The 27,787-nt window shown below is 46.7% G+C and overlaps 1 protein-coding gene across 8 annotated transcripts; it reads left to right on the top strand.

Moving 5' to 3' along the window:
• Positions 1-1,714: 1,714 nt before the first annotated feature.
• On the top strand, positions 1,715-27,787 carry VDAC1 (voltage dependent anion channel 1). Of its 8 annotated transcripts, none has more exons than XM_067031640.1 (11): positions 4,016-4,165; positions 8,256-8,285; positions 10,601-10,799; positions 13,129-13,198; positions 13,731-13,780; positions 14,458-14,610; positions 14,705-14,757; positions 20,212-20,439; positions 24,012-24,162; positions 25,841-25,898; positions 26,835-27,787. In XM_067031640.1, the coding sequence occupies exons 4-11, from the start codon at positions 13,132-13,134 to the stop codon at positions 26,924-26,926; spliced, it is 852 nt and encodes a 283-aa protein (XP_066887741.1). In that variant the 5' UTR covers positions 4,016-4,165; positions 8,256-8,285; positions 10,601-10,799; positions 13,129-13,131; the 3' UTR covers positions 26,927-27,787. The 8 variants fall into 8 exon arrangements, with proteins under 8 accessions (XP_058915938.1, XP_066887736.1, XP_058915940.1 ...); XM_067031636.1 differs by having other exon boundaries at positions 10,598-10,799; positions 13,126-13,198; XM_067031635.1 differs by lacking the exons at positions 4,016-4,165; positions 8,256-8,285 and adding an exon at positions 1,894-2,021 and having other exon boundaries at positions 13,126-13,198.

Here is a 27,787-nt window from a genome sequence, read left to right as displayed (position 1 = left end):
CTTGTCCGCCATCTTGGACCCATTTGGTTCTAATCAGTTTACGTCATGTCCTTGAGCTATGTCATTCTTTCAGAGGTTGTGCCCTGACCCCTTCCCTCCTGTTTCAAAAGTAGCACCTAGGGGAGCCCCAGAAGCGATCCAGAGAAGGTGGGGCACGGGGAACTCTCTCCAGGTTGAAGGTCAGTGAAAGGGGGGTTGACAGGGAGGTGCTGGAGGGGAGGGAGCACCTTGGACATTTGGTCCAAGTGTCACACCTGGGCTTTACTGACCTTGGGCAGGCATCTGCTCCTAGCTCATGAGGTTTCTGAAGCTGCATCTTCTAGAAGAGCCACCTGGTCCTACCTACCTCTCTGAGGTCCTGTCCTCCCAAGTTCTTCCTCACTGCATTGGTGGGTAACTCAGTGGCTTTCCAGGAGTGGGCTGGGGCCTTTGTATGGGGGTGGGGACGGCCAGGTTGGGGAGTTCCGAGTCTCCAGTCAGTCATGGAGTAGGTCATGGGCCTGGGAGAGTTCTGGTGTTAGTCTTCTACTCTTCAGGACCTCAAAGGATCCAGGAGCTCCTCCTCACATTTTCAGTCAGACCGGAACCCCTATAGGGGCAGGGCACTCTGTTCACACACGCTCCCCAACCATGCTCCTTTCTTTCTCAACACCCCTAGAGCACTGGAACACTACTTGCCACTTTCCTCATTGAAGCTGCTGCCTCTTTCCAGCAGCTTGGCCTGATTGCCTCTTTGAACGCCCCAGTTGCCTACTCCTCTAATTTGCGCCACAACTGCTTGTGAGCGGGTGTCCTGATTCTGTAGACTGGCGCCTCCTCCAAGGGGCCCTAGATGCCTCAAGCCTTGGAGAACGTTTTTTGGCCAAAGGCGAAGGATGTGAAGAATCTTCATCCAGCCAGGCATTCATTAATTCTCTAAGTCCGCTAGGGGTGGGTCGCGTAGGCCTGGGGGGAGACTGAGCACGCTTTAACCGAGCCCCGCGGCCAGGCAGGTCCTGTCTGAACGCGGGTTCCCAAGGGGCCCTAGGCTGGTCCGCGCGCCATAGGACCCAGCAGAGGACGTTCTTGCAAGAGGCAATTTACTTTTCTCACTTCTCAAATGCTCCGAAAATGGCTGCTAGCAGTTTCGCTATAGGGGTAAACTGTCTACTCATCTTGAGTGCATATCGGCACACAGGGGTTTTCTCGGCGCGTTCCGTTCCAGGCCCCTGCAGGGATTTGCGGGCCTGGAGCTGCAAGACGGAGGGTCGGAGGCCCCAGAAACATTGTGTCTGGAGCCGGGAGCCGGGAGCCGAGGGCCAAGGGCCAAGGAGCAGCACCTCGGGCGCCCATTCCCCTCGCCGGGTCTGTGACTGCCTTCAGGGGCTCGGAGTCCGATTTAACACCCTGAGCAGGTTTTGCTGGGGAGGAGCCGGGGGTCACCTCGTCCACCCAGGCCAGGCCTTGGTCCAGCCACCCGCCACATCATCTCCCGGGGGAGGGGTATTGTCTCCCAGCTCCGAGGCCGAGCAGGAGGCCCCGGTCCCCGCGTGTCTTCTGTTAGCGCAGGGGACCTCGGCCACTGCTCAGCTAACCGGAAGATCCCTCCCTCCCCGAATGCTTCAACCTGGAGGGATTTCCAGCAAGGTCGGCCCGCGCGGGCGGCGACACGCCTGTCAGTGCGCACGCACACAACTTTGCACACGTCAGCCCCACGCCGTCCCGCCGCCCAGTGCCCGGGCGCACGCAGGCAATCACGCGTGTCCGCACTCGCCCGTGGGCACACGCGTCCGCCGCGGGTACCGAAGGGCCCCGAAAGGTCCGCGCGCGGCTCAGGCGCTGGAAGCGAACCGGGTCCGGGCCCGGGCGGTGTCCCGGGAGGGCCCAGGGGGCGGAGCTCGCGGGGCCGGGCTCGCTGGGTCGGGGCGGGTCTGCGCCGCCGCCGTCTGTGCCGCCCCGCCCTCGGCCCCGCTGCTGGCTCTGTTCCTCACGCTGCAGCCCCCGCCGTAGCCGCCGTGGAGCCCACTGCCACCGCTTCTGAGGTAGGCGCAGCGGAGAGGGGCCAGGCCTTTGACTGCGCCCCCGAGTCGCGGGCCGGCCCCTGGGGAGTTGGGGGAGGAGATGGGATGGGGAGCGGGTGAGGGCGAGGGGCCCAGAGCCGGGCCGGGTCAGGGAGCGGGAGCGGCCCGCCAGGGCCTGGCGGGTCGGCGGCTGGCAGAGCAGGCCGCGCGGGGCGGGCGGGCGGCGAGCAGGCCCGGGCGGGGGAGCGGGTGGCCGGACATCCGGAGGCGCCTGCGGCTGGGGACCAAAGCCCGCGGGGACCTTCGGGCGAAAGGGCACGGGCCGCCGCGTGGAGGCCCGGGCCGCCGCAGGTCTAGGTGACCTTCCTTGGAGGCGACCTCTGGCCCTCGATCCCGCCAGCGCGGGTCGGGCCGGGACCCGCCCGCCACCTAAGCTCGCAGGGTTGGGCTCACGGACCTGTGCGGGCCACGCTGTCGCCTCGGAGATGAGCTCATGTGACGACCGTATTCCCGCGCCCCCGGCCCTGCACGCCCTGTCGGGTCCACGCCCGAAGAAGCTGACTCCCGGCTCCCTCCCCGGAATGGGAGGCTGACAGTCGACTTAGGCCGCAGGGACTAGGGCCGGAGCTGGGGGCTGGGCAGAAGGTTAGGCCTTGGAAAAAGAGGTCCCGCGGGTAGTGATGTGGCCTTCTTGGCCTTAGGAGGGATTTCTGCCTGATTGGTTCGCTCATTCATTCACCAAATGCAGCGGTGCCTTCACGAAACTGCTAACGAGCCCTTTGGATTTGAGGCAGCATTAGTGATTTGTCCAAGGTCACACAGCCGGGAAGATACTAAGCCTCTGTTTTTTCATCTGTAGAATGGGAGCAAATCATACCTCTCCTTCATTGGGTTTTTGGGAAGAATAAAATGAGTTGATTAACTTCAAACATTCAGAACAGTGCTTGGTAGGGAGAAGGTCTGGGCAGAAACCTTGACACTTACCCTTGAGGCTTTTAGGGGGGGATCTAGCCCATCCCCTGCAGACTATTTTGCTCCACGTGGTGCTCTGGAAAGGGTTCAATAAAGGTGGCCTCTGTTATTTTAAACGTTATTATTAAGCATTTGTGTGCCAGGCATTGAGTAACTTTCAGGGTAATTCAAAAAACCTTTAAGTTTACAGACAGACAAGGTCAGGCTGGAGCAGAAAGTTGAATGTGGGTTCAGACCTGGGCTGAGCCTAGGCCTGTTCAGCCTGAGGCCTCCAGCCCCTGGACCAGCCTCCCCTCTCCAGAGGAGATAGGGAAGTGAACACCTCCTTTGCCTAATGTGCTGTAGGCAAGGGCAGGGCAGACTGCCCAGGGTCTACCTTCTTTCCACCCCAGCTCTGGACTGAGTTCCTACAGGGTCAGGCTTAAGCCTTATACAACTTTGTTTTCAGTGCGTGGGGTGGTGCCACCTGGCAATACTAGGTACGTGAGAAGGGTCTGTGGGGGTGAATGTACTCTTGCTGACAGAAGGATAGTTTTCACCATTCCAGCATGTGGCTTATAGTAGGTGCTCATTAAGTATTTGTGGGATTATTGAATGGGTATATGTAGTGGCTGCAGGCCCAGACCATAGTCCCTTGATCTTGGACATCCTTTTTGAGGGACACACATCTCATTCACTTTCAGAAAATAGCCTTGCCTAGCAGAGAGTCACAAATAACTAAAGGGCTACAATGGTGTGTACAGTGCTAGAGCAGTGAGAGGCAGAACTGTTTCCTAATTTGAAATAATTGCTTTGAACATGTTATCCTCGTTCTGTGACTTTCCAAGTCCTTTGGGAAACTTGTTGAACTTGTGTTTCCGGGCTTGCGGGGCTGGGGATGACACTGGTGAAGGGGATTCTCCTAAAGCCCTTGGGTCTGGGGCTTCTTCCCTCTCTGATGGTGAGGGGGTCCATGGCTTCTACTGGAGTTGTCCTGAATAAAGTGCTTGACCCTGGGTATGGGGGGCTGCTCTCAGTCAATTAGTTTATTTCTGCTATTCTTTAGGCAGGGGCTGTTTGTAAACAGAGGGGCTCAGGGGGACCATATAGTGAGGATTTGCCTTTGGGCCTCTGGTTCCACTGGACAGCAGGCACACGTGGACAACCGCCTCCAAGCTGGTGGTCATGGGGAACATTCACCGCCACCTTTACCGGTAAGGTGCTCCCAAAGTCCATTTTGCCCTTGATGGGATTTCTCAAGGTGTGACATCTTTGGTAAGAGAGAGGCATGTATGGCTGAGAGCCAGCCCAAGCCTGTAGGCAGCCCCTCAGGGTGCTCAGGGGCTCCCCTCTGGTCGCCAGTGTGGAAACGTGATCAGGTGATCAGTTGGGTCTGGGCACAATCCTCCATTTCACTGCCTGCTCTCAGAGGGGTGAGGGTAAGTGAGAATCTTAGCCCTTTACCCAGAACTCTGCTGGAAAGAGTCCTGGAGAGCAGATTGAGCTCATATAACACAGCTCTGACATGAGCCATGGGGTCTAGTTACAGGCCAAGTTACTTTCTTGTTCCTCAGTTTCTCCACTATAAGTGTGATCGTCATCATTACAATCATTCTTTATTGAGGGCCTGCCCAGCACACTCCTGGCTGGTTGACATATATATTATGACGTTGAATCCACTGTCCTCCAAGCCCTGGGAGAGAGGTACTGTTGTTTTCATTTCACGGGTGGGGAGACTTGAGCAGAGTGATGAGGTAACCATCCCAAGGTCACACAGCTCAGCAGGAACAGGGTTGGGCTTCAGGGCCTGGACTGGCTAGCTCCAGTGCTGATGCTTTCACACTGCAGTTGCCACTCCAAAGGGCCACTGTGAGGAGCTAATAGAGTTGAGTGCCTTTTGAAAGGTAGAATTTGCTATTCAGAGCGGAACTGTTACTCTTTTACACTGATCAGAGGGAGAATGTGCTTGGCTGGGTGTAGTCTAGCTGTCAGTGGACAGCTGTCAGTGGAGTTACCGTATTTGTTGCAAGGACAGTGGCACAGGGTGTTTATCAGGAGAAGGGTCAGTTTTCCATGGGATGAGGTAGGAGGCATTCTTCCAGGACCTGGCTGGACAATATTCAGCTAAACAATACCTCATTATGGTTGGGGAGAACTCTGGACCCTGTGGTTCAGGGTGACCTTTCGGCAACCTGCACAGCAGCTATAATTACGATAAATATATAAAATGAAAATCTGTAATAAGTTCTATCTGTGTTTGTTACATATTTACTGGGTACCAGCCACTGTACTAAGTGCTTTGTACTAGCAATCTCATTCAGTCCTCAGAATCATGCTGAGTCAGGGACTCTTTTCGTGTACTGGAACTGAAGAAGAATATGGGGCAGATAGATTGTGACTTGCCCAAGATCTCATAACAAGAGAGTGGTGGAGTAGGATTGGAACTCAGGTCTGCTGGACTCCTGAGTCTACCTGCCCAAGCGCTGTCTGTTTTATTTGCACTGGGTCAAGCCAGGCAGCGACCAGGAGCCCTAGGTGCACCTGGGATCCAGACCTTGGCATGCTGCCTGCCAGCCCAGGTCTTCTCCTCTTGATGGGTGGGTGGGCAGGCAGGGTGTCCCCAAGTCAGCTGCATTCTCTTGAGGCTTGTGGAAGGCTGTGCCGATGGTGGCCCACCTCCCAGGGTGTTTTAAAATAGAAGCAATACCTGGAAAGCCCAGCTGCCCTGTGTGAGACATTCATGGAGGGGGGTGGAAGGACAGATGCACCGAGAGGACAGACCTACCAGAGTCTGGAGTGGATCTGGAGGGGCAAACAAAGAATAACCAGAATAATGGATTGTGGTTACACTATCACTTATTGAGCCCTGGCATTGGCTTTGCCAGCATCTTGGAGATTCAACCAGGGCCATTCTCCTGGGCTGCCACTTCTGGTGAGAAAGTGTGAGGTAAGGGTGTAGGGAGGCTCCTGATGGTGTTGGCCTCACATACTGGCTTTCAGAGCAGCTCTGGCCTCCTGCTGGGGAAGTTGCTTTTCCTGGTCCCCAGAGTTAGGAGTAGTTGCTTTTGCTCTAATCCCTGGCTGGTCTGATGCCCCTCTTATAGGCTGGCCCAGTTCTTCCCTGACAGACTGCCTAGAATGGTGTTAGAAATAGCAGACCCAAAGGCTTTCCTACAATTCTCCCTTCCTAAGGGGAACCCGAGATGGTGATGGTGAAGGCAATGATTGCTGTGTTGGTTGGGGGTCCTTGCAGGAGTCAGATGTACACTCCCATGGGTTAATTAAAGAAAGTGTGATGAAGGGATCATTTGCAAAGGTACGGGCAGAGTGTGGGGGACCTGACAAGGGGTGTGGGCCCCTGGGTCCTTTAGAACAAGGAGGGGGTCCTTTGGCAGGAGCTGTGGTGTTGGGTAGAGGAAAGTCACTGCCCACCTGAGGACCCACAGGGAGGGAGCCTGGGGGATGAATACCCCAATTGCACTCTCCCATCTTCTGCTGGTGCCCCCTATTTGCTGAGCCCAACCCATAGGCCACTGAAAACAGTCCATAATGATCAGCTCTTGGGGCATAGAGCAAGATGGAGGAGGAAGGTGGATCTGGAGGGGCAAACAAAGAATATCCAGATTAATGGATTGTCGTTACACTACCACTTATTGAGTACTCATTGTGTGTCAGACATTTCTGCATGCTCTATCTATTTTCCTTACTTAATCCTTGCAGCAACAATGGTAGAAAGGAACTATTGTTAGCCCCATTTTATAGATGAGCAAAATGAGGGCTTCCCTGGTGGCGCAGTGGTTGAGAATCCGCCTGCCGATGCAGGGGACACGGGTTCGTGCCCTGGTCCGGGAAGATGCCACACTGGGAAGATGCCACATGCCGCGGAGCGGCTGGGCCCGTGAGCCATGGCCGCTGAGCCTGCGCGTCTGGAACCTGTGCTCCGCAACGGGAGAGGCCACACACAATAGTGAGAGGTCCACGTACCACACACACACACAAAAAATAATAATAAAAAAATAGATGAGCAAAATGAGACGCTAGGAGTGTAAGTGGCTTGTCCAAAGTCACACAGCTAGAACCTCTGCCAGGCTCATAGTCCCTTCCATTCGTCACTGTGCCCTGTTACCTGGGTACTCGGATGGGTGGAGAAATGCCATGGCAGGGTGGCTCTTGGTGTTTAAGTCCTAGCCCAGTTATACCCTTGCCATTAAAAATGTTGTCTGTTGACCCACTGGGTGTTACCTGTGTTCAGAAAACTTTTCGTCTCAGCTGTTCCTGACTGAGCCATTTGGACCCATGGCCACCCTGTTCTCTGTATCAGCCTTTGCAATGGTTGTTGGCTTTCTGAGATCACCAACGCTCCCCTGCCTGGATCCTTCTGAGGGAGCTTCTGCAGAGAAAAGAACATGCTTCAAAGTGGGGGTTCTGGTGGGTGCTTGGTGCGGGGAGCCAGCCCACTCTTCTCAGTGGCATCTGAGGGCTGCCCTGCCTGTGCGATAGGCAGTGAAAGACTGAGTGGGAGGAAGGAGGCTTTTGAAAAAGTGCCTCAGGTGACTCTCATGCACACTGAAGTTGGGAGCTCTGCTCTACTCCTACCTTCTGGGCAGGGTGGCCAAAGCCATCAATGGTCACCTGAGGGTAGAATGTGCCCCCCACAGGCCTTACCTGTTAACTCTGCCACCTCGCTGTGATTTGAATCTGTTCTTGGAACCAGTATAGGCACTTTGATGGTTTTCCCTTTTGGCACCTCTGCTGCAGTAGCCTTTTGGAATGTGACTTGTGGCATCATGAATGCAGCGTGGCTTAATTTTGAACGGTAGGCTTTTAAATTTTCTGTCCTTAGTTTATTTTTGAAAACATTTATTTATTTAATTAATTTATCTTTTGGCCATGTTGGGTCTTCGTTGCTGCGCGTGGGTTTTCTCTAGTTGCTGTGAGTGGGGGCTACTCTTCGTTGCAGTGCGTGGGCTTCTCATTGTGGTGGCTTCTCTTGTTGTGGAGCACGGGCTCTAGGCACATGGGCTTCAGTAGTTGCGGCTTGTGGGTCCTAGAGCACAGGCTCAGTAGTTGTGGTGCACGGGCTTAGTTGCTCCACGGCATGTGGGATCTTCCTGGAATAGGGCTCAAACCTGTGTCCCCTGCATTGGCAGGTGGATTCTTAACCACTGCACCACCAGGGAAGCCCCTGTCCTTAGTTAAAAAAAAAAGATTATCAAGTACACAAACAACTTAAGTGATTAAGTAGAATCAAAAATGAAAATCCTATTTTAACTTCACTCCTTTCCTAACCCCTTTCCTTTCTAGAAGCAGCTCGAAGGCAGCCACAGTTTACAGGTTAGCTCATGTCCTTCCCTTCACATGCTTTTCCATCCATTCACAAATGTGGAACATATAAAGATTCATACGTAAAATGGTTTTCCTCGAGTCACATGGAATTATACATTTTCTGTGGCTTGCTCTTTTCATTGAACTACTATCATAGGTAGCTTTCTATGCCACCACATAGAAATCCACCTCATTCTTTTTTTTTTTTTGTGGTACGCGGACCTCTCACTGTTGTGGCCTCTCCCGTTGCGGAGCACAGGCTTCGGATGCTCAGGCTTAGCGGCCATGGCTCACGGGCCCAGCTGCTCCACGGCATGTGGGATCTTCCCGGACCGGGGCACGAACCCGTGTCCCCTGCATTGGCAGGCGGACTCTCAACCACTGTGCCACCAGGGAAGCCCACCTCATTCTTTTTGATTACCACATGGTATTCCTTAGTTTGCAAGCACCTTAATTTTTATTCATTTGTTTCCCTATTGGTGGACATTTAGGTTGCTTCTGGGTTTTGTGTTAAAAATAACCCTGCAGCGAGCATCCTCTGTATACATCTTTGGGTGCCTTGGGTGCCACTGTGAGTGTGTTCCTAGCAGTAGAATTGCCGCTAGAGTTACTGCATGTCCACTTAGGCACTGCCCACCAATGGGCTCCACAGGGGCTGTACTGTACGTAGTATTCCTACTTGGGGAGAATGGGAGTGATCATTTTCCACGCCAACAGTAGATATTGTCATATACATTTTTGCGAATCCATTGGTTGAGTGAGCTGCCCCAAAACACAGATGTGTCAGTCTTTCTAATGTGGCTCTCTGAGGCCCTTTTAATAAAGTCCATGCTTGTTTCTGAAGCAGCTCTGCCTCTCTCAGAAGCTCAGCTTTCCTACAGCTGCAAACAGCACCCAGCACAGTTCTCAGCAAAAACAATTTTAATGTAAAAACAATGACTGCCATCCATGCTTTCTCAGGCCAGGACTACATGGGGAGAGAATTCAGCATTCTGCTTTCTCACTTAACACCCTGCCTGCACTGACCTGGAGGCTGAACCTGGAGATGTCAGAAGTGGCAGTACTCTCTTCTGAAGGCGTTTGGTTGGTCTCCTCAGCTTGAGTTCAGCTCTCCTTAGGCCATTGTGGCGGTGGGGCATGCTAGTTGTGCGTCTCCCTCCATCCCTAGTGGTGCCACAGTTTCCCTGTAGAGGGAGCTCCTGCCTACTGGTTACATTGTCATTTACTTAGTCCCTATTATCGGATACTAAGTTTCCTTTGGTTTTCTACTGTAAAAATACTTTGATGCTCACTGCACATTTACTTATTAAACAGACAGTGCTGTCAGAATACCCTGCTTCATGCTCAGCCTCTAGAAGCTGAGTTTCTTCTTTTTTTTTTCATTTTTTACTGAGGTAACATTGGTTTATAACATTGTATTTCATGTATACAACCTTATATTTCTACTTCTGTGTGCACTACAGTGTGCTCACCACCAAAAATTTAGTTTCCATCCATCACTATATCAATCCCTTTACCCATTCCCACCCCCTCCCCTCCTTTTCCTTTCTGGTAACCGCTACTCTGTTCTCAGTATCTATGAGTTTGTTTTGGTTTGTTCATTTATTTTGTTTTTTGTTTTTTTATATTCCATATATGAGTGAAATCACAGGGAATTTGTCTTCTCCGTCTTATTTATTTCATTTAGCATAGTACCCTCAAGGTCCATCCGTGTTGTCACAAATGGCCAGATTTCATCTTTTTTTTTAATGGCTGAGTAGTATTCCTGTGTGTGTGTGTGTGTGTGTGTGTGTGTGTGTGTGTGTGTGTGCGCGCGCGCGCATGTGTGCACGCCCGCATTATCCAGTATTATCCATTATACATTCATTTGTTGGTGGTCTCTTAGGTTGTTTCCATTTTTTGGCTATTGTAAATAATGCTGTGATGAGCATAGGAGTTCACATGTCTTTGCAAATTAGTGTTTTCATATTCTTTAGATAAATACCCAGAAGTGGAATTGCTGGCTCACATGATAGCTCTAGTCTTAATTTTTTGAGGAATACTGTTTTCCGTAGTGGCTATACCAGTTTACATTCTTACCAACAGCGTATGAGGGTTCCCTTTTCTGAAGACACGTGGGGTGGATGCTGCAGAGACAGATGGGGAGTGATTTGGAGCTGATTGAGGTGGTGGGAGGGGCCAGGACCAGGGTTCAGTCTCCAGGTCAGTGCAGGCAGGGTGTTAAGTGAGAAAGCAGAATGCTGAATTCTCTCCCCATGTAGTCCTGGCCTGAGAAAGCATGGATGGCAGTCATTGTTTTTACATTAAAATTGTTTTTGAAGCAGGTGCTGAGAACTGTGCTGGGTGCTGTTTGCAGCTGTAGGAAAGCTGAGCTTCTCAGAGAGGCAGAGCTGCTTCAGCCCTGTCAGATAAGTGCAGCAGGAGACGAGAGGTGGGGAAAGAGGAAGACTCCATGAAAAGCAAAAGGGGAAGCGACAGCCACACAGCCTTTGGTGAAGAGGAGTCAGCGTCTTGCCCCCTTTGGTGGGTGTTACCTCAGGGCCAGGAGTGGGTTTGGCTCCACTCAGCTCGTGGCTCCTGTGCATCTTCCCTGCCAGCTGCTGCACTGGGGATGCAAGGAGAGCCTGGCCTTACGTGAGCCCCCCCTCTGCCATCCCACCTGTCTTGTCCTTGCATGGTAATCTCCTCAGTGGCCACTTTAGGGTGATTTTTGCTGTGGGTGGAGTGTGTTTTGACAGGTGGCTTTGCTTTTCAGTTTGGGGGATTAGGGATAAGGAGGGCCATTTGGGGGAGCATTAAATGATGAGTGTTTTGACTTTTTCCTGAGGGATGGACCAGTCCAGACGTGAAAGCCATGTGTGCCTGGTGAGGTGGGTCCTGGAGCCAGGGGAGGGTACTCGGGAAGGCCCTGACCTCTGAGGTACAGGAGGTCTTAACTGACCCGGAGATATTGCCGCTGGACTGCTCTCCCTGTCACCTGGCTGGGGCTGAGTCTGTGGTCCAGCTGGGAAGGGGACAGCACTGAAGAGGGATATTCTGTCCATTGATAACTGTTAGCAATTGGTGTGTGTGTGGAGAATGTTCTGGGCCCTTTGCTGAGATGTTTTGCACGTTTCCTTGGGGCTCTGTTACCTCAGCCTTCAGTCCAGGGTTGTTTCATTGCTTCTCCTGGGAGGGGCCCAGGCCCATCTGTGTCTGGGGTGTGTGCCTAAGGCAGGGGGTATTTCTGGAGGACCTGGTGGATGGTTTCCTGGTTTGTCCCTGGGGTGGGTGTGCCTATGGGGTTCATTTGGGGTGGAAGGGGAGAGGGGAGAGAGCCTTGAAAGAGCCAGTGAGAGCAGCCTGAAATGGGTCTTCCTTCGTGTTCTTTATGCCCTGATCCTAATGGGGACTGAGTTGCCCATGGTTCCAACCTGATCATGTGTGAGAAATACAATAACAACAGCAACAAAAATAGGATTGTGTAAACAGCTTACTGGGCTGCTCCTCTCTGCTCTGACACAAAAGGGAGCTGGGACAGAATTAGCAAAACCTCTGAAAAAAGTAAAATAGTACCAGGACCACAGTTTTATAATTTAAAATTGTGGAAGTTTATAGTTTTTTAACATTATACTCATTGGTTTTTTGGGCTCCCCACAATGTCTTTGAAGTTGAGGCTTTGGTCAGGATGCAACTTCCAGGTGTGATATTGTTCCCTTGAGATCACTTGTACCACTTTTCATTGGGTTCCCATTTAACCAGGAATATGCCATGTGGGTGTTAATTTGTGTGAGTACATTTATATGTGACTTTAGGTGAGGTGTATGCAGTTTGGTAATTTAGGTATACTGTATTTAAAATGGATGGAACCATCCTCGGGTTAATTGAATTTCTGGCTAATTGAGGCTAACAATTTTGGAGATGGAGAAGATGCAGAAGATGGTGCTTTCTCGCATTCCCTTCTCCTCCTGGGTGGAGCACAGAGTGTGTGCCGTCCGGATTAGGGTTTTAATTCTGTGTACATAATGTGTCAGTGTAGAGCCTCCCGGCAGTGCAGGGTGGTCCTTAGGGCAAGGACTATTTGAAGTTCATGCCTTCCTTGAACAGCGAGGTGTTTAATAAATGCTTGTTGACTGACTTAGTGATGTACATCAATCCCAAGTAGTACTTTGATAGTTGGTTTTAAAAGTAAAGTCACATTGAAGCTCAATAGATGTTTATTTGAATTAAATTTGGGGGGGATGTGGTTGCATTTCCTTCCATGTGAAGAATTGCCTAGTTAGGTAGGTAGGTTTTACTGTTTTCTCTATGAGGATTATGATACTCTAAAAGTGGGTTCCTGTAGAATGCAAAAGTTTTGTGAAAAGTTGGGTCCATTCTGACACATAGTAGGTACTCCATAAATATTTGTTGAATGAATGAAATCAGAACTGTATAGAAAATACGTTGCCATGAAAAGCTCTGATTTCTCTTCAGTGTATGTAATGTCCTAGCAGTCGATATTTTGTAAGAAGATATGTTTTATTGGCAAGAGTCCTGCAGTTCAGTAAAGTAGCTGGCTTATGGGACTGTGTCTTTGCCAATGAATTCATTTAGCAAATATTGACTGACTCCCACCAAATTCTGGGCCTGTGCTCAGTCCTGGGGATGCCTAGGAGAAGAGGTCCAAAGTCAGGCTGGTCTGCTGTCAATAAAAACTTACTGGTTGTTTCAAGCTCTGGCCATAGAAAGAAGCAGGCGATAGCACAGGCTTCTTTGTCCACACCTGGGGAAATAAGGTACCTGGAACTCAGTGCTGATGATTTTTATTGGTGGAAAACTAATATCCTTAATTACCAATGTGTTTATTCTGGTGGTTCTTTTATTATAGCAGAAGATGGCTGTGCCTCCCACATATGCTGATCTTGGCAAATCTGCCAGGGATGTCTTTACCAAGGGCTATGGTGAGTGTTGCATGGAGTGGCCTTTCAGCTCAGAAACTGGGTTGGCATGTTTGGTATTTTACCCATTACAGTTTGAGAGACCTGGGTCAGTCAGCTCTCAGAAACTTAGTCAGAGAAAAAAAGATAAGCCTTCTATGGCTGGTGAAGCAGTTTTGGTTGTGCACCCAGTACGGGTAGGCTTGTGAATTGCTGCAGACGAGTGGACATTCTTGTTTCCTTTCCTAGGTGGGAGCAGGTCTGTGGATGCTGCTGCAGTGGAATGCGGCTTCTAAATTTAGAGCTTGTCCTTAGGCATGTGCTCACGCTGTCATGCACCCTTTTCTCAGACTCCACTGGGAGTGCAGGTGGGGCCTGTGTATGTTCTGCCTGCCACTGTTCCATGGCAACCGGGCTCCACACAGAGAGAGGCAGACAGCAGTGGAGACTGGTGCCCTCTGCACTCATCTCATTTTTAAACAACCTAAGGGAGGCAGAGATGCTGCTCTTGAGTTAGTTATTTAACCTATTAACAGTTACCATGTTCTTTCTTTAGGGTTTGGCTTAATAAAACTTGATTTGAAAACAAAATCTGAGAATGGACTGGTAAGTTGTCTGCCTATATGGAGCATGGGTATTTATTGTAGATCAATAAATAATAAATAACTTCCATCTGGGTGGCAAACAAAGGGACTTTTCTGATTGTGGCAGCTTTTGGTTGTCACATTCGTTGCATCCTCTGTGGCATGGGTGGTCCAGGGGAACCATGTGACTAGGTCCCCAATTCAGCAGCTGTTAATACTCATAGGAATATGGGGCAGGCCTCAATTTTATTTTTCCTCATGTTTCTTATTTCAAAATTGACCTGTGTTCCATACCACATAATTATTGAAAAATACCCCCAAATCTTAGTAATCCCTTTTAGATTGTGAATTTTTGGAAGGAAGAAGTTTTGGGTAGAATTACTGCAATGTCAGCTTTAGCTCAAAGCCTTTTCTCTGTACGAGCCTGGAGGTAGGACAGAAGGAGAATTGCCTTCCTGTCCAGACTAAAGAGTTACAGGGGAGGAAGGAAGCATTCTTCTGATAAAGAATTCCCTGAAAGATTCCTTCAATTAGCAGACTCCATCTATACTTCAAATATCTAACTGAATTATAGAATGGGCTTTTGCACCCACGCATTCAGGGTCTCACCTCTTGCATAAAGGAAAGTACAGTGCATTTAGGGGTGGAGCAGAGCAGAATGAAGTGCTGGCATGCAGGCTGTGACTCTCTTCTTTAAAGGAATTTACAAGCTCAGGTTCAGCCAACACCGAGACCACCAAAGTGACGGGCAGTCTGGAAACCAAGTACAGATGGACCGAATATGGTCTGACGTTTACGGAGAAATGGAACACTGACAACACACTAGGCACGGAGATTACTGTGGAAGATCAGGTAATGGTCACCTGTGAAAAGACACAGTTTTATTAAGTGACATCGGCCGCCTGTCTTGTGACTAAACCTGTTGGTGAATTTCTTTTCTGTTCAGCTTGCACATGGCCTGAAGCTGACCTTCGATTCATCCTTCTCACCAAACACTGGGTAAGAATATCATCTGTTTTCTCCATAAGGACCTTTAGTGGTGTTTTATAGTAAGATTTAAGATTCATTCTGTGCTGTTTGTTATTGTTCTCCTGGCCTCAGCTGTGGAGGCTGCAGGATTTCTGGTCCAGTAACGCTCCGTTCCATGTGAGTGAGGCTGCTCACAGTGTAAGTGGCCAAGGCTCTAGGGCAGCAGGCAGTGTTTGGAGGCAAGGGCTGTTGGTCACTGTTGCCAGCCCCATTTTTCATGCTGGAGGGCCTCTTCCCCACTTCCTACTTGGGGACGCTGAGAGCTTGTGGGCTTAATTGCAAGGTGGCTCCTGAGACTGCACTTTCCTGCTTTAGGCCCTCCAGCCACAGACAGATTAGGCTTGCTGGTTATTGGGCACATCAGGAGGCAAGAGGGCATGTTGATCTGCTTCAGCTCCTGGTGCTTTTCAGAGTGGCTAGAGGGAATCAGTCTCTTCTAGAACACACTCTTGTTTTTTCCCACTCAGAGCAGTGGGTCTCCTAGGCCTGGGAAGGTTGTTTTGCACACTGATGACAAGGCCAAGGGCATGTATTGAATTTCATTTCTTAGTTTTTTTAGTTTTTTAAAATTGTGGGGACTTCCCTGGCAGTCAGTCCAGTGGTTAAAACTCCACGCTCCCAGCGCAGGGGGCACAGGTTCAATCCCTGGTCGGAGAAGATCCTGCATGCTGTGTGGTATGGCCAAAAATAAAATTTGTGGTAAAATACACATAAAATTTACCATCTCAACCATCTTTAAGTCTTTATTTTTCATGACTCTGACACTTTCAAAGATGATTGGCCAATTATTTTGTAGAATCCTTTGATTTGGATTTGTCTGATGTTTTCTCATGGTTAATCTCAGGTTATTTATTTTTGATAGCTGTAGATAGGATGTTGTGTTCTGTCCATCTTGATGCATGACATCAGGGGGTATATATCAATGTACCTCATTACTGGTGACGTTACTTTGGTCACTTGATTAAAGTGGCGTTTGCCAGATTTCTCTGTAAAGGTACTTTTTTCTCTATAATTAACAAGTATCTTGTGGGGAGATGCTTTGAGACCATGCAAATACTCTAATTTTTATACTTTGACTCACAAATATTAGCATCCATTGGTGATTCTTGCCTGCAACAACTGTGTTTGGCAAGTGGTGAATTTCTTTCTTTTTTTTCTTTTTAATTTATTTTTTTATATGTTATTTATTTATTTTTGGCTGTGTTTTGTCTTTGTTGCTGCACGTAGGCTTTCTCTAGTTGCAATGAGTCAGGGGGCTTATTGAGGTGGCTTCTCATTGCGGAGCATGGGCTCTAGGTGCACGGGCTTCAGTAGTTGCAGCACGTGGGCTTCAGTAGTTGCGGCACGTGGGCTCCATAGTTGTGGCTCATGGACTCTGGAGCGCAGGCTCAGTAGTTGTGGTGCACAGGCTTAGTTGCTCTGTGGCATGTGGGATCTTCCTGGACCAGGGCTCGAACCCATGTCTGCTCTCTTGGCAGGCGGATTGTTAACCTCTGCGCCACCAAGGAAGTCCCCCAAATGGTGAATTTCTGTTCCCATCATTCCTTCTACATTTATTAATTGGGATTTTACTGAAAGGAAGAGCTCTTCCTTCTCCACCTTTTATTTATTTGATCAGTTATCTGTATCAGTACGGATTCTTGGACATTTATTTTATTCTATGGATTGTAATCCATTACTATATTTTGTTACTCATATTGTCCCAGATATGTCCATTGGGAGCCTTCAAGTTGACATCCTGTGTGCTTTTGACAAGCTCCTGTCACTTTTTTGGAGCACTTCTTCAGAAAGTGTACTTGTTCTTCCCTAGTCCTGCTATCAGCTATTTCTCTGAGGAGGCTTTGTTCCTTTTATTGAAGAATGGTGTTTAGAAACTAAGACTGTGGGCACAAGATGTACTCATTGCTACTGGGTATTTGAGGAAAGTTTTGATGACTCGATGGAGATTGGAAATGAAAGCTGGCCTTCCAAAGTGTCTGACGGCTACAGCCTGGGAAAGTATCCTGGCTTCCTTTAAGGAGCTAAGCATATACCACATTTGGATGAAGCTGCAGACAGACCTCATCAGGGGACTGGCAGCCACACTGAGTACTTATCACAGATGAAGCCAGCTTGTTAAGCACAGATTAAGAGTATACTTCTCTCAGGTGCTGTCAAATTAGCACCATTATTTAAATAGCTTTAAAAAAATCCCAGTAATATTTGAAAGAGGGAAAGCTCCAAAGGTGTAGAATGCTTCCTTAGAGCCAAACCTGGAGAGAAACCTAGTCACTGCCCCACTAGTGCCCATTCCCTGGGGACCTGGTGCCTCTGGGCAGAATCCAGTGGGATGGTGTGTGGAGGCACTGTGTAACTGTCCAGTGTGGCTTGTGCACACCACTGGTCAGAGGTCCTGGTACAGGTGTCACATTTTACCCAGTGGTTAAAAGATGCCTGATTTTTACATGTCTTGATTTCCCCTTCTTTCTAAATGTCAGCCTCTGAGCAGCTGTTTTTTTCATCAATCATCCGACACTGCTTGGTGCCAACTGGATACTTGGTCATAACCCCGGTTTCTTCCTCTAAAGAGCCAGCAGACCAAAATAGGTTTATTTTGTTTTCCTCATTGAGAGTTAGTTTGATTGTCACTCCTTTCCTTCAAAGCTTGCAAAAATGCACAGAAGCAACCTGAACAGAAGTTGTAAGTTTCATTGTCGCTGGGGAAGGGTGTTTACTTTATTTTCACCTATGGCCTCTGAAATTCTGACTCATTGGAACTTGGAGTGGTTAATCTTTAAATTTTTTATTATGGAAAATTTCAAACGTGCGAACGAATGCAGAAAAGTATATTATACCTTTATCATGTTCTCATTACCCAGCTTTAATAATTATCAACCCATGGCCAATCATGTTTTATTTATACATCCATAATCAACCCCTCTCACCCTCAGATTATTTTCAAGTAAATAACAGATATCACATACTTTCATCTGTATACACTTTCATACGTATCTTTAAATAAGTTTCCTTTAAAAAAAAGCATAACCACAGTATCATTACATTGTGAAAATTAATCATAATTTCTTAATATTGTCAAGCCTAGTCTCTTCAAATTTACATGGTTTCATGAAAATTTTTTAGAGAATCAAAAATTGTCCATGCAAAATTAGAAAAATTGGTTCATATGGCTCCTAAATCTTAGTTTTTAGGTTCTTCTTCTGCTTTTTTTCCCCTTGCAATTTATTTGTTAAAACTAGATCATTTGTCTTCTAAAATTATATATAGAGGAAATTTTGCCGTTTGCGTTCTGTGGTGTTGTTTAACTTGTTCCCCTGTCCTCCACATTTCCTGTGAATTGCTAAGTCTAGAGGCTTTATCACATTTAGATTCCATTTTGGGGGGTGCTGAAATCTGCTACCATAGGGATGCACACAGAAGGCCTGGTTTTCTCTTAGTATGTTAGTGCCATTCATGATCTACTCATAAGGGGTTACAAATTGGTGATAATTCCACCTTTACCTTTCTTTTTTCATTTTTTAGCCGGAATATTTCTATAAAGAGAAACTTATGAAATCTTTGGTTATTTTGAGATATAGTTAGTATAGGAAAAGTTAGGTACATGTTTGATTCCTTTTTTATTTACTCTTTTCAAAATAACAAATTGATTCTCTAGTCTCTAAAGATGACCAATGTGTGTGTGTCTGGAGTATCATTATGAGTTCATAGATTTAAACATTTGATATGCTTCAGTTGCTGCTGATATTATTCTTGATGCTTATATTGTCTCATATTTGAGGCCCTTGGGAGCCTGTTTTTTTTTTTTTTTTTCCGGTACGCGGGCCTCTCATTGTTGTGGCCTCTCCCGTTGCGGAGCACAGGCTCTGAACGTGCAGGCTCAGCGGCCATGGCTCACGGGCCCAGCTGCTCCGCGGCATGTGGGATCCTCCCGGACCGGGGCACGAACCCGTGTCCCCTGCATTGGCAGGCGGATTCTCAACCACTGCGCCACCAGGGAAGCCAAGCCTTTTTTTTTTAAAAAAAATATTTACATATTTATTTATTTGGCTGTGCTGAGTCTTAGTTGTGGCATGTGGGATCTTTTAGTTGCGTCATGCAGGCTCTTAGTTGTGGCACGTCAGATCTTTTAGTTGCGGCATGCAGGCTCTTAGTTGTGGCACGTGGGATCTAGTTCCCTGAACAGGGATCGAACCTGGGCCCCCTGCATTGGGAGCATGGAGTCTTAACTGCTGGACCACGAGGGAAGTCCCTGTGGGAGCCTCTTCATCTTAGCTCTCAAGTCCTTTTGCCCCAACCTCAAAGTCTTTGATAGCTTTGATAGATGCTTCAAGCTCATCTTGCACCTTTCTTTCCCCAACCTGTAATCTGCAATTTTCTGAGGAGTGCTGGTTCCTTTTAGGAGGGAATGGTATTTAGGGCCCCCAGTTTGGGTGCTGGGGATAAAGCTTTAATCTTAGTGTGAATGAAGCTGGGCTGGACAGGGCTATGTGGTCCTTGAACCTTGAAGCATATCTCCTGTGGTCTCTGCTGAGAATGTTTCTTGCTGTGGAAGATGTCCATTTTGCAGTTGAATGGCAGAAACAATCAGGTGAAAATAGTCTAAATTTTATTTGACAGATGTGATCTTGTCTCTAATGCTGACTTTTGGTAAAAGGAATTGTGATAATATATTTGCAGGTGACATGACTCACCTGCCTTTCCTGAGAAATGCTGGGTCTTGAGTAATAGTCAAGGGAGGCACTATCTGGCCATATACACAAATCTGGGATCAGCAGACTAGACCTGGGATCTTGTCCAGTCCACCAGGGCTTCCTGGCCCCCTATGACTGCAGGGCCCCAGGTTCTACCTCACTATCGAGTTCTCTGAAATATATACTCATTGGGATCTCATGGATACTGAATTAAAAGCTGTCTAACTGTTATATTTACTTAGAAGGGAATTAGCATATGTTTCTTTACTAAGTGAGCCACAAAGTAAGAAGATGACCATCTCATTAAAAGCTGCTGTTTAGATAGCTGCCTTCATGACAGATGTATCTTTTCCACAGACTTGGAAAATAGCAAAGATGCATCTGTTTAATAATTACATGGTGGTGCTCTGCGTAATGAATGCCTGTGTAAGCCACTATATTAAGCACAGGGAGAGGATAGTAAAAATTACTTAACGCTTCTTTTTCCAGCTTTTCTTGCCTATGTTCTCGCTTCATTATGGTGGTGTTTCTTCATTATTCTGGATTCCAGTTGAAGAGAGGTTGTGTTCTGCCCATTGTGGCACAGAAGTTGCTTAAGGGAGATCTGGGGCCCTGACCTTGCCTTCCTACCCCTCTATTCAAACGGGGATTATTATTTTTTAAAATTTGTGTCTCTTGGCATGCTTGTCACAAGATGAGTTAGCTTCTGATTTTAATACAATTTCTTTTCCTCCAGGAAAAAAAATGCTAAAATCAAGACAGGGTACAAGCGGGAACATATCAACCTGGGCTGTGACGTGGATTTCGACATTGCCGGGCCTTCCATCCGGGGTGCTCTGGTGCTGGGTTACGAGGGCTGGCTGGCTGGCTACCAGATGAATTTTGAGACTGCGAAGTCTCGAGTGACCCAGAGCAACTTTGCAGTTGGCTACAAGACCGATGAGTTCCAGCTTCACACTAATGTGTAAGTGTATGTGAATGTGTGCAGTCGGGGGATTGTTTACCATGATTTTTTTCGAAGCTCAATTTTTAATCACTGGGAAGTGAGTTTGTTGGAATCAGATGAGCCAAATGGCCTGCTAATATTGTTCTTGTTTCCCACCTACCCATTTCCTGAAGTGATGTAGGTTCTTCCTATTCTGTGAACAGTAAATGTCGTCCCTGGTACACACAGAATGGCTGATCACTTACGGCAAGGGCATGATGTCAGTCCACAGGAGTGTCCCTTCCCTGCTGCTTTATGGACATTGGAGGGCCTTTCATTTTAGTTAACAAAATGGGGGTGGGGAGGTGTAGCTCTCTTTCTCTGTATACTGCCTGAGGACCAGCTTGCTGTGCTTTAATGAAATGTAGGCATGGGAGCCAAATTAGGAGTTGATTATCTCAGTTAAATACTGAGTGTCTTCTCTGCGTGGCAGAACATTTAGAAGTTTCTTAACTGGACAGTATCATGAAGGGAAGAGGAAATTACAGGGTAGGTTAGAGAGAGCCCTTTGTAATCAAACTTGAGGGTTGAAGCAGAGTGCTGATTTAGATTTAAGGGAAACAAATTTCATCCATGAAATCTCTGTAGACATGAAGAACTAATGGATGGTGTAAGCTGGGTACAAATTTACCAAATTTCTTTCCACTAGAGGTCACTAAAGAAGTGACTTTTAAAATTTAGAGACAAGTAAATGGTATTTGGGTCTAAACTAGTAACATTTCCATTATAAAATTTTTTGAGGAATTTTTATAATTAATAAATTAATATACTACATTAATATAATAAATAAAATTTGAGTCTTTTAAAACTAAAAAAAAATCACAAGAAAACTATGGAGATGGACAGCCCAGTGGTTGGGGGAGGGGAACATGGAGGGTGTCACTTTAAAGGGGTGGCACAGGGTAGTTTGGTAGTGGGACTGTTCTGTATCTGGCCACATGAGTCTTTGCATTAAAATTCATAGAAATGTATACTGAAAAAGGTCAAAAAAGATATGTAAATTTAAAAAAGGTAACATGCAAAAAAGCCATAGGAAAAATATCACATGCATAGAAGTGTTTTTTAATTGAGAATTTTGGCTGACATGGAAAGTGCTTCCTTGGTTTGGAATTGGGAACTTGCACCAGTTCCAGGAAGAGCAATGACTTTTAGCTGTTTTACTTACCTGAGTTTTAAGATTTTTAATAGGTGGACATGGTTTATTTTTGGAACTGGCATGGAAACAGCTGACACAGCTAATCTGGGTTGCCTTGGTCTCGCAGAGGCCCAGGTGTGTAACAGATGTTCTGTGTGCTTCATGTAGACAGCTTTTAAAAATTAATTAATTAATTAATTAATCTTTGGCTGCGTTGGGTCTTCGTTGCTGTGTGCGAGCTTTCTCTAGTTGTGGCGAGCGGGGGCTACTCTTTGTTGCGGTGCGCGGGCTTCTCATTGCAGCGGCTTCTCTTGTGGCGGAGCACGGGCTCTAGGCGCGTGGGCTTCAGTAGTTGTGGCACGTGGGCTTCAGTAGTTGTGGCACGTGGGCTCCGGTAGTTGTGCCTCATGGGTTCTAGAGCGCAGGCTCAGTAGTTGTGGAGCATGGGCTTAGTTGTTCCGTGGCATGTGGAATCTTCCTGGACCAGGGCTCAAACCCGTGTCTCCTGCATTGGCAGGTGGATTCTTAACCACTGCGCCACCAGGAAGCCCTAGATGATTTTTTTTACAACGAGTTTCTTTATGGTTTTAAGAGTTCAGTACAGGAAGGCAGTGTTGCTGGTTTTAGAATGTATTGAAAAATCTAATGTTTAAACACATTTAAGCCCAAGGAAATTTCCCCATTTGAGTTATACCACAGTCACTCAAAAATCTATTATTTTTGACAAGCTGCTGTTTTGTAGCATGCTCAGACTTTCTGAAGAAGTCAGGATTCTCTGAATCAGGTGGTGTCTATGCTCTTCCTATACTTTCTGGAAGCACAGTGTCTGTTTGGCTGAATTTCAGGGAAAAACTTAAGAATTTAGAATGTATTTAATGAGCATCTACTTTAGGGAGAGTGTATTAGTGAAAAGAGTTTGCAATGAAACAGCAACAATTTATTCATGGGTTAGTGAGTTCTAAAAGCTCTTTGCTGGATTCTAAAGCATATGGGACCTGCCTTAATAGTTTCCAGTGCTATTTCCACTGGAGACACCCAAAATGATGAGGCAGAACTTTGACATTGTATTTTTTTAAAAAAAATTTCTTTATTTTCTTTATTTGTGGCTGCGTTGGATCTTCGTTGCTGCACGCTGTCTTTCTCTAGTTGTGGTGAGCGGGGGCTGCTCTTTTTGTGGTGCGCATACTTTTCATTGTGGTGGCTTCTCTTGTTGCGGAACACGGGCTCTAGGCACGTGGGCTTCAGTAGTTGTGGCACGTGGGCTCAGTAGTTGTGGCTCGCGGGCTCTAGAGCGCAGGCTCAGTAGTTGTGGCGCATGGGCTTAGTTGCTCCGCAGCATGTGGGATCTTCCTGGACCAGGGCTCGAACCCGTGTCCCCTGCATTGGCAGGTGGATTCTTAACCACTGCGCCACCAGGGAAGTCCCCTGATGTTGTATTTTTATGTTAAAAATGTTAGGGTGGGGAAGGGAATATTCCCAGAGGCTGCAGTCAATACCGTGTGTTTGGAAGAGAGGAAGGAGTTTGGCTTTTGGCTTGTTGGGTTTCATTTTTTTTTTTTTTTTTTTTGTGCGCGGGCCTCTCGCTGTTGTGGCCTCTCCTGTTGGGAGCACAGGCTCCGGATGCACAGGCTCAGCGGCCATGTCTCACGGGCCCAGCCGCTCTGCGGCATGTGGGATCTTCCCGGACTGGGGCATGAACCCGTATCCCCTGGCATCGGCAGGCGGATTCTCTACCACTGTGCCACCACGGAAGCCCTCATTCCATTTTTGAAAGACAGAAACATTTTGTAATGTAGCAAGTTGCTCCTTTTCAAATCTCGCCAGGACCATAGATGTTGCAGCACGGGCCAATAGTATGCATAGGCCAACAAGTCTGAATAATAGGTTGAGCTCTCGTAATTGCTGTTCCTCCTAGGGCCTGGGTCAGTTCTGGCTGTGCACCCTCAGCAGTGGATGCAGCTGCTGGTGCTAAGGGTTATAAGCTGCCTTCTGAGGAACATGAGTGGCCCAGACTTCCTTGCCATTTCTCTCTTTCCATTTTTATAATAGAGCAGTTATAAAAGTAACAACCTTAGCAGCAGAAGAAAGAAATCACTCAGAATCCAAAATCCCAGTGCCCTGCTTTTATTTTAAAGATTAATGTAGAATCAAACTTCAAGTTCCAGGCAGCCTGAGTAGTTGACTGAGCTGCCCCTGGGTGTTCCCAGTGATGGCTGAGATAGCCTTTCCCTTCCTCTAAACCTTCCTGACCCTGGTGTCTGTGCCATTCCTATCAGGCTTGCCGTAATTTGGTGCCTGTTTTGTGATCAGTTGAGTCCATTTACAACATGCTTGTCCTCTGTTAGACTTGGTCAGCTCTGCCCAGCACAGGTCGCCTTCCTGGGCTGCTTGGCATCTGTGCTGTGCTTATTTGCAGAAATGATGGGACAGAGTTTGGTGGCTCCATTTATCAGAAGGTGAATAAGAAGTTGGAGACTGCTGTTAATCTGGCCTGGACAGCAGGAAACAGTAACACTCGCTTCGGAATAGCAGCCAAGTACCAGATCGACCCTGATGCCTGCTTCTCGGTGGGTACCTGTGGAATCATGTATCTCTGAGACCTTACCCTGACCCTTAGGTTGGAATCCTTTTGGATTGATGGAGTTCCATGCTTTGGGTAGAGATTTTCTCACTGTGAAAGGGTTCACAATGAGTAAAACCATCATAGTAATAGTATTTACTATGGCTGCCAGGCACTGTATGGAGACCATTATATGTGGATTACTGTATTTAATTCTTATACAACCTGTTTGAGATAGGTGCCTTTTTTTTTTTTTTTTTGATTATCCCATCCATGTTTTCACAAATGAGGAATGAAAGCTTACAGTGGTTGAGTAACTTGCCCAAGTGCAGGCATCTGGTAAGTGCTGAGGTTTGTGTTTGACCCAGACTGCCTTGCTATGGAACCTCCTTCTCTAACCAGTCCCTGGTCCATGCTGCAGACTGTAGAGGGGGTTACCTTGAACCTGAAGGTTTTAAATGTACCTTTCCCCCTCAGTTTTCATTCTCTTGCCCAGCTCCTGTACTGCATATTAAGAAATCAGGCCCTGGCATTGGGTGGTTGGCATCTTATCTTGCGGACCCTGTAGCATAGCTAATGGACTCTTGCGTTGCTGTACAGTTTTTACATTAAATCTTGTTAGCTCATCTCTGTTGTCACAGGGCACTGCCAGCTGATCCTTTTTGGGGTGGAATGAGGAAATCTCATGTTGCAGGATGGTTTCTGGGCTTTGTGCAATTTACAGACAGCCTATTTTAGGTCTCCTGAAATAGGAACTGAATTTGACTTCCTTAATGTTAGGCACTTTAAAACAAAGGAAAAGGGGCCTTATTATTTGGAGGGCATGGGCAAAATGGAACATCTAGATGGGGTACTGACTGCCTGGAGGCCTACCTTCCTGTTTTCTCCAGTGGGGGATGCTGGGTCTAAAAACAGCATGTGAGCAGGAAAACACACACCCTGGTAGCTCTAGCTTTCGCCAGGACTCGGTGTGCTCACAGCTTGAGCTTGCTCTGCTCCTGACCTCTCCTTATTTCCCCAGAAAGGGGTCAGGGAGAGGCCCCGATTTCCCTACAACTCAGGCAGAAGAATAAGGGCAAAATTATTATCGACTCACCTGCTTTATTGATTAATTATTAATCAGTATTCACTAAGTGCTGAGATTTAAGTGATTGGCTAGGTTATTGTTTTGCTCCAAAAATTCAGGCTTGTCAGTGCCAAATTTTTTTTGATTTTTGCTTCTCTTTTTCATGAAGAAAAAATTAGAACAATGTTCTGCCATTTAAAAATTGCTTCAAAACCCCATCTGACATTTGGTCTGTTTTTCTTTATCCCAACAAATACAAGAAAGTCTTTTATGTCTCTGGCCATAAATGAAGGTGTCCTCACCAGTTATAACTTAAAAATACAGACCTACTATGTATAAATGGAATTTGGGCACACATACTGTAAGGAATCAAATGTAAATAATAACTTTCTTTTACTTGAAAATTGTGTTGTTTCTTTGCGTTACCCTTCTGAGACCTAGTTCCTAAATTTGATATATTTCATATTGAATTTAATGAATCCTATAAACAAAGTGGTCATGAAAAAAGAGAATTTGATACTGAAGTCCAGAGTTGGTTGATTAAAAAGCTCTTATTCAGTTTGGAGACAGAAATGTGAAGTACTTAACATTTTCACTCTTTTATCTTTTCCTTGACTAGGCTAAAGTGAACAACTCCAGCCTGATAGGGTTAGGATATACTCAGACCCTAAAGCCAGGTATGTGTTGGTTGTGTGAAATTAGTTCTTTGTCTTAAAAAAGATGTGGTGCTTGTTTGCTGCTTTATGTTATTCCTTATAAAATGACTGTGTAATACATTGTAAATGAATGTATATAAAGTTTTATAGTTGATTGTTTGTAAAGCAGTGCAGAGTCATTATAAAACCATTGGCGAATAGGAGAAGTAGTAAGTAGGAGAAAAAAGGCCAAGGCTAACATGTATTACATTTTTGGTTATTTACTTCCATTCTTTTTCCCAGTGTGTGCCTAATGCTTGATACTTATTTCCAGCAGGTTCTTAAAACCAGCCTATAAGTCATCCCCATTGTAAAACTGGTTTGTAGGTTTCCTCTGCATAGTTAGCTAGGCCAGTCCATAGCATGTTACAGCTACAGGAAATAATACCACCTTGGGGTTAGTTTGGTCAGACTGGGGCTTTGAACCCTGTAAATCTAAGGTTATACGATGGCAGAATCAAGCTATTCTAGAGAAAATAGCATTTAGTCGTGTGTTTGTGTGTTAGCATTTGTGTGCATGCTGTGATTGGGATTGTAAGACCGTGGAGTCTGATTCATGGTTGGGATTTCATTTCAAGGGGCTTTTGCTAAAGAAGTTTTCTGCATGGCGCTGATTATAGATTTTGTAGCGGGGATGATGAGAGGATGAAGGAAAGTTGATTTGGGTGAGCTATGGAATAATCTTTATTGTTGTACAAGCTTATCCTAGGCTACCTAGTCATCAGTTGGATGGTGCTGAGTAACAGGGATTGAAGAGCCGTGTGGTTTTGCTCCTGCTGGTCACACCCAGCTGGAACAGGTTCTGAATCTGGTGTGGTGTCACCAGTGTGCTTCAGCGATCCTCCATTTGCTAACCTTTCTTCTCTTTTCTTTCCTCCCTCTCTCCTCCTTTCCTCTCCCTGACTTCTCCCCCTGCAGGTATCAAACTGACACTGTCAGCTCTGCTGGATGGCAAGAATGTCAACGCTGGTGGCCACAAGCTTGGTCTAGGACTGGAGTTTCAAGCATAAATGAATACTGTACAATCGTTTAATTTTAAACTATTTTGCAGCATAGCTACCTTCAGAATTTAGTGTACCTTTTAATGTTGTATGTCTGGGATGCAAGTATCGCTAAATATCATGTTAGACTTCCAGGTTAAAGATGATTCAGCTTTAGGGTGTTACCCTTTCAGAGGTACAGAAGAAACCCAATTTCAAAAAAGGTCCTTTCAGCTGTAGACTTGAGGGGGAGCTTGCTGGCCTCTCTAGAGATGTCAGGTTTCTTTTTTACCTAGAAATGGCTGCAAGTGGAAGTTGATAATTTGCAGGCACTTTGTAATTTGTAAATTCGTATTGAGTAAATGAATGAAATTGTGACTTCCTGAGAATTGAACCTTGGTTTCCTACCCTGATTGAGGAGAGGCTGTTTGATGGTGTATACAAACTCATCTGAAAGGGACTTGTTTAGGCAGGGACTTTTTCCACCCCAATCCATCACCTCTTTTACACCAAAAGTAGTCTGCAGGGCGTGGTAGCTGTTTCTTTTGTGCCATTTTGGGGTGGAGAAGGTGGATGTGATGAAGCCAATAATTCAGGACTTAACTGTGTTTTTTCTCATGTTGTGTTTTTTTGCCCTTGCACCAGAGTATGAAATAGCTTCTAAGAGCTCCAGCTGCAAGCTGGGAAGAGTCTCGGTGACTGTAATCACATGGTGACAACACTCAGAATCTAAATTGAACTTCTGTTGTATTCTCGCCACTCAGTTTATTTTTTAGCAGTTTAATGGGTACATTTTAGAGTCTTCCATTTTGTGTGGAATTAGTTTCTCCCCTTCAAATGCTGTAATTAACATCACTTAAAATAAAACTTGAATAAAATATTGAAACCTTA

The sequence above is a fragment of the Kogia breviceps genome, chromosome 4, assembly GCF_026419965.1.
Source record: "Kogia breviceps isolate mKogBre1 chromosome 4, mKogBre1 haplotype 1, whole genome shotgun sequence".
Lineage (NCBI taxonomy): Eukaryota > Metazoa > Chordata > Mammalia > Artiodactyla > Physeteridae > Kogia > Kogia breviceps.
The sequence above is the reverse complement of the archived record's forward strand: the minus strand, read 5'-3'. Positions and strand labels throughout refer to the sequence as shown.